At 43.0% G+C, this 17,651-nt stretch overlaps 1 protein-coding gene across 1 annotated transcript in view; it reads left to right on the top strand.

The window, feature by feature from the left end:
- Positions 1–17,202, top strand: part of gpm6aa (glycoprotein M6Aa) — a 21,526-nt gene extending 4,324 nt beyond the window's left edge. The window contains exons 2-4 of the mRNA XM_037675464.1: positions 14,647–14,839; positions 14,978–15,134; positions 16,969–17,202. Coding sequence (XP_037531392.1) covers positions 14,647–14,839; positions 14,978–15,134; positions 16,969–17,202 — 584 coding nt within the window. The remainder of the gene's footprint in view (positions 1–14,646; positions 14,840–14,977; positions 15,135–16,968) is intronic.
- Positions 17,203–17,651: the final 449 nt, after the last annotated feature.

Genomic DNA, 17,651 nt, shown 5'->3' with positions numbered 1-17,651 from the left:
ATGAGGACAGCTGGACATGTATGAGGACAGCTGGACATGTATGAGGACAGCTGGATATGAATGAGGACAGCTGAACCGTGGTGAGATGATCTGTAGGAGTGACAGATAGCTTAAAGGTGGAGGTGGGAGTGCATCAAGGATCGGCTCTGAGCCCCTTCTTGTTTGCTCTGGTGATGGACCGACTAGCAGAGGTCAGGCAGGAATCCCCGTGGACTATGATGTTTGCAGATGACATCATGATTTGTGGTGAGAACAGGGAACAGGTGGAAGAGAACTTGGAGAGGTGGAGGTATGCACTTGAAAGAAGAGGAATGAAAGTCAGCCGTAGTAAGACAGAGTCCATGTGTGTGAATGAGAGGGAGGAGGTGGAACAGTGAGGCTACAAGGAGCAGAGGTCACAAAGGTGCAGGACTTCAAGGACTTGGGATCCACTGTCCAGGAACATGGGGAGTGTGGTGAAGAGGAGAAGAGAGTCCAGGCAGGATGGAGTGATGGAGAAAAGTTTCAGGAGTGATTCGTGACAAAAGGGTGTCAGCAAAGGTCAAAGGAAAAGTTTACAAGACAGTGGTGAGACCAGCTATGTTGTATGGTCTGGAGACAGAGACATGGACAAAAAGACAGGAGACAGAACTGGAAGTACCAGAAATGAAGATGTTGAGGTTCTCCTTAGGAGAGACAAGGATTGAGAAGATCAGGAATGAGATCATCAGAGGTACAGCACAGGTTGAAGAACTGGGAGATAAAGTTAGAGAGGACACACTGAGATGGTTTGGACATGTCCAGAGGAGAGACAGTGGTTTGGACATGTCCAGAGGAGGGACAGTGGTTTGGGCATGTCCAGAGGAGGGACAGTGGTTTGGGCATGTCCAGAGGAGGGACAGTGGTTTGGACATGTCCAGAGGAGGGACAGTGGTTTGGACATGTCCAGAAGAGGGACAGTGGTTTGGACATGTCCAGAAGAGGGACAGTGGTTTGGACATGTCCAGAAGAGGGACAGTGGTTTGGACATGTCCAGAAGAGGGACAGTGGGTATATTGGTAGAATGATGTTGGAAATGCAGCTGCAGGAAAAAGACAAAGATGAAGAGGACAGGCAGAGATGGAGGAGGATGACTCTCTGTGGAGACCCCTGAAGAGGGAAAAGCCGAAAGAAGAAGAACAAGAAACATTCAAACTTCAGGAGTGGCTGAAGATCAAACAGATGTTGTGGTTAACCAGACAGCAGCTGTAAATTATTAAATTCATGGAGAAGAAGTTCTTTATTTCAGAGTTTTTAAGCTTTAATGTAAATTTAAGGATTTAAAAACCATTTAAGAGTTTTTAATTCCAGAGTTTTGTTCATTGACAGCCTGCATGCTGTTGTAAGGCATATGTGTCAAACTCAAGGCCCGGGGGCCAAATGTGGCCCTCGTTGACATCTTATCTGGCCCCCAATATGTTATTTTAAATGTAAAATACATTTATCACTTTGATTTTTTTCAGTAATCTTTGATTTTGATGTCAAAAGTGCAACAGAGAACGTCAAATGAGACCAATCAAACTCTTGGTGAGAAACCTGCAACCAAGAAAAGATGTTGTTTATCTAACTTGAGTTAATGTAGATCCTGAAACCGGCCCTTAGTTTGAAAACGGGTTTAATTTTGGCCCCCTTTTGTAAATGAGTTTGACACCCCTGTTGTAAGGCATAACTTTCACCTCCTACAGTCTGCCTCTGACATCATCCAGTTTGACTTGTTCCGTCTCAAACTGGTGCTGATAAAACCATTGTTGTTTTCAAATGGGAAGTCGGTCCCAGCAGTTCTTCCTTCTATATTATCTACAAATGGTGTCCCAATAGAGTTTGCTGATTCTTTCAAATATTTGGGTACCTTGGTCGATTCTCATCTCTCTTTTAAGCTCCACGTGGAAAACAGTAAAGAAAATTGACTGCACCCAGTATCCACTGGTTAACTGGTCACCATTAACTTCACACAGACTCTCTCACTGGTACATTTTCATCTTTAAATCACTTCCTGGTCTGCTGCCTTCATACATCTCCTCCTACATGTCTCTGTGTGAGTGCAGCTACAGCGTGCGCTCTCAGGACATCATTACCTGCAGTGTTCCCTCAGTGAGGACTGAACTAGACAAAAGGACCTTCTCCTACTCCGCTCCTGTTTCCTGGAAGATCTTGTAAAAACATCTGAAGCTCTCGACCTTTGACCTCTCTAAGTGGCTTCAAACATCTGATAAGTTCCTGCAAGAACCAACGCAGACATGTTCCTGTTTTTATTATTTTACATCGTTTTATAATGTAGCTGTTTTTGTTCTGTTTTTATTCCATATCTTCTATTTACTTTTCATTTCATATATTTTTTACATTATTGTCCACTGTTGTCATCACTCTTTGTTAAATCAGGTCTCTCTTGTAAATGAGTCGTCGAGGCTCAGTGGGACTAACCTGCAGAAATGAAGGTTGAATGAAAAAACTAAATCATTAGATCAGCATCCAGGAGCATTTCTCTGCAGCTTTTTACATCATGAAGAACTTTTCTGCTTCTGTGACCTTCCTTTCCGTCTCATTGTTCTGAACCTGTTGGGCTCAAAAGTCAAGAGACTTCCTCCAGTTGTTCTTCTGGCATTTCTTGGGATCTTTAGTGGAAAAAGTCAAAGTGGACTGAAAGGTTGATATCCTATAAAAGATGTGTGTGTTTGGTTTACGGACACTGGTGGTGCAATGACCAGTACACACCCAGCGAGTTTAACTTTTCTTTCTTTTCTTGCTGACATTGTAAGCAACACAAAGACTAAACTCAAACTGATGGAACGAGGATTATAATGTAGCAGTATTTGTGTTTAACCCTTCGATTGTTCTGAAACTTTATGACCATTTAGTCTAGTCAGATTTATTTATAAAGCATACTTGAAACAGCAGCTGTTACCAAAGTGTTGAATAAAAAGAAAGAGATTTAAGTAAAAGCATCAAAAATAAAAATAAAAAAGAACATTAGATTTGTTCTAAACGTCCAAACTAAAACAAGTTTGTCAGACAAGATGAGACGCGGGACGTCTGTCCGGGAAAGACAAACCTCTCCAGGGGTGAGTTGGACTTTTGTCTCAGCAGACTGAAGAAGTCTTCAAGATGAAACGTTTCAGCCAGAAGAATCTGTCCAGAGGACCCGACTCTTCCTTAGATTCATCTACCTGATCATGGAGCATCAGGACCTCTGGTCTCTGGACATTTTCACTGACGTGCTCAGTTGTAAAAGCAGATCACCACCTTTAATAAAATAAAATGTGATGTACAGGGGTAGAGGTAAAAACGAAAGACATTACTTAGAGGAATGCATTATTTTATGATCTGATAAATATGATGTTAAATGTTGTATTTACAGTGTATTTTAACATGTTTTAATATTAAATTGTTAAAAAATAAAGTCCATGTGAAGTGATGAGAGCATTAGAAAAATGTCATGTTAAAAATATAATTTTTAGACCTTACCCCCCAAAAAATGTGTTTATTGATTGTATCAAAGTAAATAATTACATAAAAATACAGACAAAAATAAATGGGTGTCTAATTTTTCCTCAACACACTACAAGAGTTGAAGGTTAGGATTTAAATGCACTTCATGATGGTTTACAAAAACCTCTAAATGAGAATCCATCCATCCATCCATCATCTTTACCCGCTTATTCCATTTTGGGTCACGGGGGTCGCTGGTGCCCATGTCCAGCAATCACTGTGCGAGGGGCGGGGGACACCCTGGACGGGTCGCAAGTCCATCACAGGGACACATAGAGACAAACGAGACAAACAACCATTCACTCTCTCTCTCACACCTAGGGACAATTTAGAGTTACCAATCAGCCTAACATGCATGTTTTTGGACTGTGGGAGGAAACCGGAGTACCCAGAGAAAATCCACGCATGCACGGAGAGAACATGCAAACTCCACCCAGAAGGCCCCTGGACCGGGGTTTGAACCAGGGACCTGCTCGCTGAGAGGCAGCAGCTCTACCAGTTGCGCCACCGTGCTGCCCTCTAAATGAGAATATTTTGGATTATTTGGCGTAGTAGTTAAAGAAAAGCTAAATCTAATCAAGACTTAAAATGCCACTCATCACGTCTCATTCAGTTGTGGAGACCTGCTCGTTCGGAGCGATGACTGAAATCTGCTTTCTTTCACTTTAGCTGCTTAACGCTGGCAACAAGAGAGTTAAGCTCATTTCACCCTGGAATAAAAACTCGCACAGTAAAACGCAGGAATGGAACGTGCAGCATTCCTCGCCTCTTGTGTGGAGTTTTTGACACTTGGCCCTCAGTTCGTTGACTGGACTTGGACAAAAGGCGTCCTCTGCTGCTCCCATCTCCCAGCAGAGCAGAACTCGGTGGCTGAGCCTTCGGACCCGGCCTGCACCGTCCTCCTCACCCCGAGGGGTTATGTGTGTAATGCGTCTCATTCACCGTTGTCCCACTGAATTTGTTGACATACAGTAAGTGGGTCACGGCTCTGAAGCACTCGTTCTATTCTCATGTTTCGTGCTGGGGTTGACATGGCAACCATGCTGGTTGATTAAACATGCGCAGCGGAGAAGGGGGAGCTGGGAAAAAATCATGCGTGCTGTACAAAGAAGGGGGTGGGTAGTGAAGGGTTGCATAAAGGGAACAAGAAAAGCAACAAGACAAATATATGCCTGTTACCCTCCCTGACACAGACACACCATCCCCCATCTTTCCTTCCCTCTGCCACCCCACCCCCTCACAAAACTCCCCTGATAACAAGCACCACTAGTGGAAACATTATGTCTGTATGAATGCATCACCAACATGCAACAAACATACATTTATGTCACTTTTCACTTGAGAACGCTCTGTTTTTCTATTTTCTCATCAAATTCGAACAGTAAAGAACTTTTATGACTTCAAACAGAATGATTTGTTTCAGCCGATGCACCTGCAAAGGCATCAGCAACGGAGGAATTACCTAACTGTGAAGGCTTCGTATTTTATCTACTTCTGTTAAACTGGAAAATAATAAACTGCAGACGTCCTAAAAAAGCAAGAGAAGATCAAGAAAAAAATCAGACATTTCTACTGGTTTTACTAACTTGAAAGGGTTTTAAAAAAGAAAACTGCTTCTTGAGAAGTCGTGCTGTCAACTCATGATATTAGAAACAAAGACTGAAATGATTTGTCCCGAGTGTTGACCAGTCAGCTGGTATCATGAAACATGATACCAGTTGACCAGTCAACTGGTATCATGTTTCATGATACCAGTTGACCAGTCAACTGGTATCATGAAACATGATACCAGTCCACGTCTTGGCCTCCATCATTCCACACCATTCTGTCTCGATGAACAACTCGTGCACTGAATTTCAACTCTGACCCTAATCATGTTGTGTGCCACTTAATGCTAAACAATTATGAGCTAAAAGCTTCAAATCCGCCTTAATCCCGACACACAAAAAGGTGCCTGAAGAAGGCACGTTGGATTAAGGCCTCAGATAAAGCTTCGACACATTACTGGAAGTCAACACAGATTTCCTTCAGCTCACAATGATGGAGTCCCCCCACCCTGAAAGAACTGAAGACGTTACACACCCAACTTGACAAACAAATGTTTGAATAAATTTAAAAAAAATAAAAATAAATAAAAGATAATCTTGTGATAATCCAGACTTCTAAATACAAATAAATTGAAATCAGCAGATCAGAACAGTCTGTTAAATCTTTGGACAGCTATTAAACATAGTTTGAAATACAAATATGTGCACAGAGGACCTAATGAGCTTTGGGTTCATGAGAAATGCTTCATTAAAGCTGTAATTCCCTTATCTTCATTTTGTCCACGCAGTTTCATCTTAAAAAAAGTTACAAATTAATTTATTAATTAACCCCGACTGTCCTCCGGAGTCGTCTTTGATGGCTGTCGTTTAGCACTAAGCACATTTAATCATGTGAAAGTTGACTGGGTCATTGAGTGTGTTGTGTTCACTGCCTGCTGGGAGATGACGATGACAGATGGAGGACAAGTGGGGGGTGGGAGGGGCCGCGGAGTGGGGGCTCATCCTTTCTTTTTTATCAGAGAGACGCCTTCTGTTGATTGGATCTCTACGTTTGGGCTCACCCTCCTCTCCAGCCCGATCCTTTGACTTAGAGGAGGATTTATTTAGCGAGGATGGAATATCATTCACCTCTCTGAAATCCTGCCGCTCTTTGTTTAAAGACATGAAGGCTATAAATAAAATGGAAGAAAAACAATCAGCACAATATGTTCTCATATTAATAGGTAATTTATCCCTGAATTCAAAATGTGTGACCAGTTAACACAATTGTTTGTTTGTCTGTGAAAACAGCTGAAGTGACTGGAAATATGTCAGACGTCATACCAATGTTGCTCCAGCAGCCTGATGTAGGTCAGTCATGTGACTCAAGCGTCCATGTGAGCAGACTCAGGAATTGTTGCATTCAAATCGTTAATGATCAAATCTCACCTGGAAGGCAAGACTAAATGTTTCAACACAAGAAATCTGTCCAGAGGACCTGACAACTTTGTTGGACATACAAAGTACGTTGAAGGACTTTTATTTACTGAAAATAAAAATATTCTATATTATTATTATTAGATTATATTATTATTATATATTGTATAGTATATCCAAAGACTTGTATGGACAAAAGAAAACAAGGAGCTCAGTGTCCCTTCCTCGGACGTGGGCTACAAGGGCCCCACCCTGGAGCCAGGCCTGGGGGAGGGGCTTGTCGGCAAGTGCCTGGTGACCGGGTCTCTACCCATGGGACCCAATCGGGTTCAGTCCAAATGAGCAACATGGGTTTGCCTTCCTGTGGGCGCGGCCATACAAGTTGGGTGCATGAATCCATGGGCAGTGGCCGAAGGTGGGGGGCTTGGATCTGACCATGGCTTACCAAAGCTGGCTCTTGGGACATGGAATGTAACATCTCTGATGGGGAAGGAGCCTGAGCTTGTGCAGGGACTTCAGGATTGGTTTGTCCATAACCGCTGCTGAGGTCGCCATGGTGGTTAAAAAGCTCCGCAGCAGCAGGGCTCCAGGGGTTGATGAGATCTGCTCTGATTTCCTTAAGGCTCTGGATAGTGTGGGGCTGTCTTTGTTGCCACACCTTTGCAACATTGCGTGGACATCGGGGGCAGTGCCACTGGGTTGGCAAACGGGGTGGTGGTTTCCCTCTTCAAAATGGGGACCGGAGGGTGTGTTCCAATTACAGGGGCATCACTCTCCTTAACCTCCCTGGAAAAGTCTGTTCAGGGGTACTAGAGAAGCAAGTCTGATTGTTGGCCGAACCTCAGATCCAGGAGGAACAATGTGGGTTCCGTCCTGGCCATGGAACACTGGATCAGCTCTTTACCATCACTAGGGTCCTCGAGGTGTCATGGGAGTTTGTCCATCCAGTCTACATGTGTTTTGTGGACTTGAAAAAGGCATTTGACCGTGTTCCTCGAGGTACACTGTGGCTCTGTGAGCATGGGATTTGGGGCCCATTATTACGGGCTGTTTGATCCCTGTACAAGTGGTGCAAAAGTTTGGTTCACATTCCCGAAAGTAAGTTGGATCCCTTCAGGGTGGGAGCTGGACTCCAACAGGGCTGCCCATTATCACCAATTCTGGTCAAATCTTTTATGGACAGAATTTCTCAGCGCAGCCAGGGGGTAGAGAGAGTCATATTTGGTGGCCTCAGGGTTCTATATCTGCTGTTTGCAGATGATGTGGTCCTTTTGGCATCATCGTGTCATGATTGCCAGCTCTCAGTGGAGCGGTTCGCATCTGAGTGTGAAGCAGCTGGGATGAGAATCAGCACCTCCAAATCTGAGGCCATGGTCCTCAGTCTGATTGTGATTTTCAGGTCGAGGGTGAGGTTCTGCCTCCAGTGGAGGAGTTCAAATATCTTTGGGTTTTGTTCACGAGTGAGGGAAAAATGAAGCATGAAATTGACAGACAGAATGGTACAGTGTCTGCAGTATTGTGGACTCTGTACCGGTCTCTTGTGGTGAAGAGAGAGCTGAGCTGTAAGACAAAGCTCTCTGTTTCCCGGGTGGTCTACGTTCCTCCCCTCACCTCTGGCCATGAACTCTGGGTAGTGACTGAAAGAATGAGATCACAGATACAGATGATTGAAATGAGTTTCCTCTGCAGGGTAGCTGGACTCTCTCTTAGAGACAGGGTGAGAAATTCAACAAAGTCCATGCTCAAGAAGTTCAGTTATCAGGAGAGACACAGAGTAGAACCACTGCTCCTCCACATTGAGAGGAGCCAGTTGAGGTGGTTCATCTGTTCAGGCACCTCCCTAGGAAGGTACTTCGGGCATGTCCGGCTGGGAGGAGATCCTGGGGAAGACCCAGGACATGCTGGAGATACTATGTCTCTCGGTTTGCCTGGGAACACCTTGGAGTCCTCCCAGAAGACCTGGAAGAGGCTGTGAAAAGACATGTCTGGACCTCCCTGCTCAAGATGCTGCCCCTGAGACCTGACCTCGAAACAAGCAGAAGATAATGGATGGATGAATGGATGGATGAATGGATGGATGGATGGATGGATGGATGGAAAATTATTCATTTATCAACTGGATGTTTCTTTCACATTGTACAGCTTTTTAAAATGTAAAAACATTTAATAAAAATAAAAAGGAGGTAATACTGAACATTAGGCTCAAACATTTTGAACTAAATATTGAGTTTTATTGATCAAATATTCAATAAAATCCAGTTTGCTGATAAAAATCTTAACGATACAACATTAACTGAGGCCAAACCCAGCTGTCAACGACTGAAACAGCCATGACCTCGTCAACAGCACTGGGTCTTTGGTTTTATCGTACACAACGTTTCCTTAAGCACAACGCGTGAATCACTCAGAGGAGCTGGTGACGTGATGTCACATGACACATGTAAATTATGAATCAACACCCAGCAGCTCTCACCGCCACACCACCGCCTTACAGTTTCCACTAGTCTGACACACAGGTCCTCCATCATTCAAACATCATACATAATCCTTCATCCATCCATCCATCCATCATCATCCATCCATCCATCCATCAATTCATCCATCCATCCATCATACATTCATTATCATACATCCATCCACCCATCCATCCATCCATCCATCCATCATACATCCATCATATTACATCCATCCATCCACCCATCCATCCATCCATCCATCCATCCATCCATCCATCCATCCATCCACCCATCCATCCATCATACATCCATCATCATACATCCATCCAACCATCCTTCATCCATCCATCCATCCATCCATCCATCCATCCATCCATCATCCATAATCCTTCATCCATCATTCATCCATTATCTTTACCCGCCTCTTCCTTTCTGGGTTGTGGGGGTCAGTGGTGTCCATATCCAGTATGGTGAGAGGCAAGAGACACCTGGGCAAGTCTCCAGTCCATCACAGGGACACCCTGGACAAGTCTCCAGTCCATCACAGGGACACCCTGGACAAGTCTCCAGTCCATCACAGGGACACATAGAGACAAACAAGACAAACAACCATTCACTCTCTCTCTCACCTAGGGACCCTTGTCAGTCTAACATGCATGTTTTTGGTCTGAGGGAGGAAACTGGAGTACCTGGAGAAAGTTCATATATGAAGAGAACATGCAAACTCCACCCAGAAAGGCCCCCGGCCAGAATTCGACCCGGCAACCTTCTCATTAAGAGGCAACAGCTCTACCAACTTTGCCACCGTGCCGACAGTTTTTGAGACAATTTCTTAAAGTGGAATTTAAATTGTTTTTTTAAATCCAGGTCTTTGCTGCAGCTGAAACGTTTCTTTCACAAAATTAAGAGCAAACAATCAATAAAACATCACTCATGTTGCAGCAACTCACCAACGCTCTCATCGAGCCTAAGGTTTCCATAGAAACAACACTTCTCAGCACAGTAATGAACAAGATGTTAATCATAGCTTGACAACTCCACATCATTCTCTAACTTGTATGAGGACCATGCCTTGACAATAACCTCGACTGTGTGTCAGAAGAAATAAAAGCAGCTAAGAAATAAACCAGATTAATGCAATATGAGTGCAGAAGTGTAAATAATGCAGAAGTAATAAACCTCAATTTAGGCCATGGCATAAATCATTTATTCAAGCGTCACATTAAGAATTTGTTTCACACGTCTGCTGCTCCAAGTTTTACCTGCGTGTCTCGACGGAGACAAAAGGAAAGACTGATGACTGCCTGAGTCTGTTCAAATGAGTTCAGCCTGCACGGGAAAAATAACTGCAGTCACTTCTGGAATTCCTTAGTTGAGCAAAACAAACGACCTAAATTAACGTTTAACGTGGACGTGAATGAAAAGTTCACCGTTCTGTGTTCTAAATGTCTCCGTGCTTGTTCTGTTGAGTTTCTCACATGAACGGACAGTAGATTCTGGCCCAGAGCACGAAGCGTAAATGGGACTTGTCTCTATCTCTCACGCTCATCGTGTCTGTAAACACCACTGAATCAATAAACCCCATCACTGCCAGCTTCCTGAAATGATAAGGCAACTCGAGAAAACGGGTCTGTGAGAGGAGAGGTGGTGGCAGAATGGTTTTCTATCCCAGGATGTTCAAACAAAAATACCTCTACTGGGTGATGTTTTATTGGAAGAGATGATGAAATGCATTATTCAGTAACAGCTAGATGAGGACCGATACAGTTTGAGCAGATCCATTCTGATTGGACAATAGATCTCAATCATGATTTCATTTAGATCAAATCAATCATTGGACCCTGCTGCAGGTTTCTCAGACAGTTTACATTCAGGTGGTGCTGCTGGTTGCCTGAAAGAGCTTAATAATGAGCAGTTTTCAGCCTTTGTTCTGTTAAGATGTTTCAGAGGATGAAGAAAGGTTGCAGTCAACGTAAAGGCACGCAGTACTTTAGTCTGTCCAAATGAGAAATAAATCCTATAAATGTTTAATAATATTAATTCTGAGCATGAAAGCTGCTCAGTAGAAAAAAAAACCCATAAATAATTGGTAAACACCTGCTGGGTGTAAGATGAACGACTGAAGAGGCATCCTCAGGTCCGCATTACATCAGTGAGGATGCAGATGATCAAACCTGGGCGGTGGGGAGCTGCAGCAAACATGTGGGGGCTCAGCCCCGCCTGGCAGGCGGACCGGCTACTCAGTATTCCACTCAGGTCGGCAGGAAGAGTCAAAAGCAGGAGGGTTATTGCTCTGACTGCATATGATAATGAACTGGGTGTAAATCAGCAGCAAAGACGTGTCACATGTTTTTATTCACGTTTGTGCGACACGGAAAATATGACGGGATCATTTCAAAACAACACCGCTGAACAACTGCAGGTACATTTCATTATTAATTATTGTCACGTAAAACGACAGAGGGATTTTCTGTTTTCATGCTTACATCTGTACATCCATCACAGTGCACGTGTACCGACGTGCACATTAAAGCCAGAGGAAGCTGCTCCTTATTTCAATTTGTTTGTAAGAATAACTGATTAGTTCATGAGAAAATAAAAGTGGGATTATTGCAGTGCCCTGCTCGACTGGACTCTGCTCCTTCACAGAACGTGAGCTTCATGTCAGATGTTCTTCCTCTGAAAACACAGGAACAGGAACAGGAACAGGAACAGGAACAGGAACAGGAACTGGCAGGTTTGAGCACATTACTCCAGTTCTGTCCTCCCTTCACTGGCTTCCTGTGCGTGTCAGAGTTGATTTTAAGATTCTTCTGCTGACATTCAAGTGTGTTAATGGCCTTGCACCTTCATACCTCTCTGACCTCCTTCATCCTTATACTCCTTCTCGGGCCTTGAGATCATCAGACCAGATGCTTTTGGCCGTACCAAAAACCAGCTGAAGCTCAGAGATTGGGTGTTTTCAGTCATGGGCCCTAAACTCTGGAACAATCTGCCCATCAACATTCGACAGGCCACCTCAGTCTCTATTTTTAAATCTCTCCTCAAAACACATCTGTACTCACTGACACATCTGTACTCACTGACACATCTGTACTCACTGACACATCTGTACTCATTGGCATTTAACACAGTGATCTCATTTGGTATTTCATTGTTGATGATTGTTTTCATCCATTTTGCTTTTACTCCCTGACATTTAATGCAGGGTGTATTGTATTTCATTGTTTCTCATTATATTTCATGTTTTTATGCTTTTATTCATGTTGCTGTAATATGTTGTTATTAATATTTGATGCTGTGATCTCTTTTGGTAAGCACTTTGATGACAGCTACTGTTTTAAATGTGCTATATGAATAAATGTGACTTGACTTGACTTGAAAAGTGAGTGACACGTGCAGCTAAACACAAACACAACGACCACATGAAGCTTCAGAAATGTGATCAACACATACAGAAAGTCACATTCAGGAGTGTTGAGACTGCGTCTGTAGGGGAGGGGGGCATGACTGCGCAGTGGTTAGAGGTATCGCTGTGCAGCGAGAGGGTCACAGGTTCGTCTCCCGGCTCTTCTTGGTGGAGTTTGCATGTTCTCTCCATGCATGCATGGCTTTTCTGCAGGTTCTCTCACAGATAAAAGCATGTTCATGTTGATGTTCACACAGATACATGATCAGCTGATTGGTAACTATAATGCCCCTATGTGTGAGTGTGAATGGATCGTCTCTTTGATGGACAAGTGATGGACCAGTGATGGAGCTGTGATGGACCAGTGACCTGCTGTGGCTGCTAGAGATACATACCAGGTCTACGACCTGGAAAGGAAAAGTGGGATGGATGACTCTCCTGAGGAATCATGCACAAGTGATTTAAAGTAGAGCCAGTCACAAATTAAAGGAGGAAAAAGGCTGAAGATCCCAATTGAATATGTAAATGTGTAAATATATGGAATAATATGAGGCGGGGTAACATCCTGTCTCCCTTTTTATTTAATGTGTACATGGACGATCTGTCAAACCTTTTAAATGACCGTGGAACAGGCTGTAGGGTTGGTAACGGATCATCAACCATTTCATGTATGCTGATGATTTAGTCATTTTTTGTCCTTATACTGTTGGCCTGCAAAAGCTGCTGCAGGTGTGCTCTGGTTATGGAAGAGACTTTGATACAAAATACTATTCTAAGAAAAGCAGTATCATGATTGTTCGGAGCAGAGAGGACTCCGAGTTGATGTTCCCTGATTGCTTTCTGTCGGGCAACAGTGTCAGTGATGAATGTAAATACTTGTTGCACTTTGTGACTGCAGACCTGTCAGATGATAGAGACATTTACAGACAGTGTCGCATGCTCTATGGACAAGCTAACATTCTGCTCCGTATGTTTGGACTGTGCTCAGCATCAGTTAAGGTCCAACTCTTTAAGGCCTACTGCACTCCTGTATACCGCTCACCTGTGGAGACGTTATAAAAGCAGCAGTATGTATAGACTAAATGTGGCATATAATGATGGCATGCGCCTGCTGCCGAGGGTACCTCGATGGAGCAGTGTAAGCAAAATGTTTGTAGACCCAGGTGTGCCTACCTGCCCTGCGGTGCTGCGTAACCTCATGTATAGATGCACGTGTAGGTTATCTGAATCTGAGAACTGTATCATCGCTACACTGACCAACCCTGGACTAAACTCTGTGCATTACTTTTCTACTTTATGGACTCATTGGCGTTTGAGCCTCTATAGAAAAACTTTTTAATTCTGTGTTTTTGTTGTTTTTTATGTTTTTATGTGGATCATATATTGTGGCTGAAATAAAGTAAATGATGAATAACCAGAAAGTTCCTGGAGAAAGTTTGATGGGGACTGCCATGCTGCCAGCAATGACATTTTTTTGATTTGACAGTACAATATGTTGGGGTTCACTCTCAGCTACCATCCATCCTGTGGATGGATGGATGGATGATGGATGGTTGGATGTGTTGGGCTTCGCTCTCAGCTACCACTGTACCAAATTTCAGCTCCATATGGCAAAACATCAATGAGTTATATCCAATAATGTGTTTGCTGATGTAGCTGTGGCAGCCATCTTGGATCAAAATGGCTCCAAATGTTAACTGATTATAGAGAAACATTTGATGATTAGTTTCTGTGAGTTTCAAACATCCGACAGTGACTTTCTAAGATTTCTTCATGGGCCATGTGGAAGTTTTCTGTCAGGCATTTTGTACGGCAATAATGGCGTCTTTGTTTGCAAATTCTGTCGCCATGGTAACTTGAAACGCCAATAAAGCAATAGCACACATCACGATGCCGAGTTGGTCGTTTTGATAAAATTGTGGGAGTACACGTTGCAGTTCGGGCTGCACTGAAGTTGACGGACGACTAAGATATAAATAAATGAATAAAGTTAAGAAGCCCTAACTTGTCAGGTGGATAATAGAAGGTGCCTGCCTCATACTGGCAGTCCCCAATAATGTAATAATGTGTAAATCTTACAGTGCTCAAATAAAAGTCAGTATCATCTCAAGCACTGGAGCAACAATACAAACACGGTGTTAACTGTAACTGCACATGCAAACTTTGGTCCTGTTCTTGTATATTTTGATTGATTGCCCTCATCGTTAATGTTTTGCTGAATAATATGAATAAATGTTCTGGCTGACATTGAAGAAAATCAACCTTTTTACCGCTGTCTGTTTTTGAACTCGTGGTTTCTCCTGGTGTGTTTTAGGATGCCTCGAATGCTGCATCAAATGCCTGGGTGGGATCCCGTATCCGTCCCTCATCGCCACCATCCTGCTGTATGCGGGCGTGGCCCTGTTCTGTGGCTGTGGACACGAAGCCCTGTCGGGGACCGTCACCATCCTCCAGAACTACTTTGAAGTAGTGAGGAGTCCCGTGGATGCACTGGATGTCTTCACCATGTCAGTGAAAAGAATCAAACTTTGTATTTTTACACGTTTGTTAACGGTAGAAAACGACTCTTTACTGAAATACTTTTACATATTAAAAGAAGAAAACGCAGGTGACTTGTGAATATTTGTGTACCTGTTGTTCTGTAGGATTGATATAATCAAGTACGTCATCTATGGGATTGCTTCGGCTTTCTTTGTCTACGGCATCCTGCTGATGGTGGAGGGATTCTTCACCAGTGGAGCCATTAAAGACCTGTATGGAGACTTCAAGATCACCACCTGTGGTCGCTGCGTCAGCGCTTGGGTATGGCTGCTCTTTAACGCCACAGTCACTGCTTAACTTTGAACTGTTCCTCCTCTGAATGTATTGAGCAGTCACAGCCTGAGCAGTCCTTACTTCTGTTGTTTCTAATTCCAGATTATGATAATCCTAACACCCACTTTTACACGGCACACTCCGGCTCCAAACTTAAAATATTTCAGTTTAATTTGTTTTAAACATCTAGAGGAGGGGAGACCCCGTGCCCATTTATTTGTGTTGATGGTTTTCATTTCATTTTTACACACGGATCCTGATAATCTGATGAAATATTGATAACAATATGGTCATTGATCAGTGACAAAGTGTTTCACAAACTGGTTTCCATCTTAAGGCAGGATCTCACTGGTCTGCGACTGTTGGACACTAGTTTGTGACTTGAAATACAAAAACAGACGCAGTTCCGCTCAGTGCTGAATGTTTGCAACCAAGTCCCGTGGCTGCGTTTCAAATGGCCAGTTTTTAAAAATCACAGGATATTTCTGTGTGTGCAGCTTGAAAAACTGATATTTTGGAACATGAGCAGATTTGGTTGCCCACCTCCGCCTGCCTGGACTGGATTTGGATCCAGTGCCCACATATTCATGATTAATCTGCTGGAGTCCACTTCTGAAATGAAGTCAGGCAGACTCAGAACAGCAGCTCAGTTATCACATTATATTTCATTATTATATTATTATTATCCTTCATCGTCAGCTGGGTTTGTAGAGCTGGACATTAGTCTCGGATGTTTTTTTGTCAGATGAGAGCTCAGAGTCTAAACGAGCTCCGGCACAGTTTTGGTCCAGGTCTGAGGGGATGGGGTCGACTTTCCAACATATTCAGAACTGGAGCGAGGGGGCACGTCTGCCACTCCTACATGACATTAACTACAGGTGCATCTCAAAAATTTACAGGTAAATATAGTTCAATATTTTTATCAATCGTTTCAAAAAGTGAAACTCATATTTTACAGATTAATTAAACACAGAGTGAAATATTTCAAACCTTTATTTCTTGTCATTTGGACGATTATGGCTTAAAAATAATGAAAAAACAAAACTCATTGTCTCAGAAAATGAGGATAATTAAAGGTTTGAAATATTTCACTCTGTGTGTAAGGAACCTTTGTAACATGTGAGTTACACTTTCTGAGGTGATCGATGAAAAACGGACTTTCTGCGTGATGTTCTGATTTTTTGAGAAGCACCTGTCGTCGCAGTGAAACCCTGAAGATGCTGCTCTGCTTTGACGCACAAACTGCAGGCAGAGCTGAGAACAACCTGAACATCAGGAAGTTCTTCAAATGAACACCATCTGTCAGCGCGTAAAACTTCAGCACTGTTGTTCCATTTATTTCCAAATAAGATTTATGAAATCATTGGAATGCAGAAGGTTTGTACAAACTGTGTTGTTGGACTTAAAACGCACCTGGAACGATCAGTATTAAGATTGAACTTCATAAGAGATCCTCAGTGGTAAAGTAAAGAAAAGGATCTACAGGTGAAACATAACCTTAACCCTCTGGGCGGATTAAAATAGAAACAGTTCAAACAGTTTGTCTTTTATCCAGAAGACTTCTTCATTCTGAGGAGCTGCAACAAACTCAGTCTTATAAACAGCACCTTCTTATGGTGGATCAACCAGTTTGTTGCTGACATCCAGAACCAGCTGTTCACATGATGATGGAGGACCATCAGACTAATGACAGATCGTTAGTGCTCTGACGGCCGCTTGTTATTCACAGACGGCTGAGTAATGCTAGCATTGTAAGATATATATAAATATATATATGTGTTTGTTTCTGTTTGATAAAAGTTCTGTCTGGTTTCTCTTTCAGTTCATCATGCTGACTTACATCTTCATGCTGGCCTGGCTCGGAGTGACAGCTTTCACCTCCATTCCAGTCTTTATTTATTTCAACATCTGGAATATTTGCCAAAATACAACAGTGCTTGGGGGGGCCACGCTCTGCCTGGACCCACGCCAATATGGTGAGGACGAGCGTCCATCATTTCTGCACCCTCCAGTGTTAGTGCTCTCTGTGGGACTTCTGGAGTCCTGGCCGAGCTGAACCTCTGTTTCTTTTGTGTTTTCAGTCATTTGTGCTAAAAATAAACACGTCACAGCAACAATTAGTGCACAAACTTTATTGAATTGAACAGAAGCTTTTTCAAAATGTTCAGTTTAGCGTTGATCATGAAAACAGAAGTGGACGTTTTGTTTTCAGCCTGGACTTTCTTCTAGGAATCAAATGCTTGAAAAGTTGAAGTATTGACTCTGATTGTGAACGTGAAGAACTGTAGCCGCGCTCCGAGACCGAAGAAAACAAGAATAACAAAATCAACAACTCCTCTCTTAGGTTCAAGGATGCTCCATCAAAACAGCTGCTGTTCTTATTGTTTTTACTCAGTGCCACATACTTCAGTCAGATAGCTACCTGCAGCCTTTAGCTACCTGCATCCTATAGCTACATGCAGCCTTTAGCTACCTGCATCCTATAGCTACCTGCATCCTATAGCT

The sequence above is a fragment of the Nematolebias whitei genome, chromosome 4, assembly GCF_014905685.2.
Source record: "Nematolebias whitei isolate Nwh7 chromosome 4, NemWhi1, whole genome shotgun sequence".
Taxonomy (NCBI): domain Eukaryota; kingdom Metazoa; phylum Chordata; class Actinopteri; order Cyprinodontiformes; family Rivulidae; genus Nematolebias; species Nematolebias whitei.
This window is presented reverse-complemented; position numbering and strand designations above follow the sequence as displayed.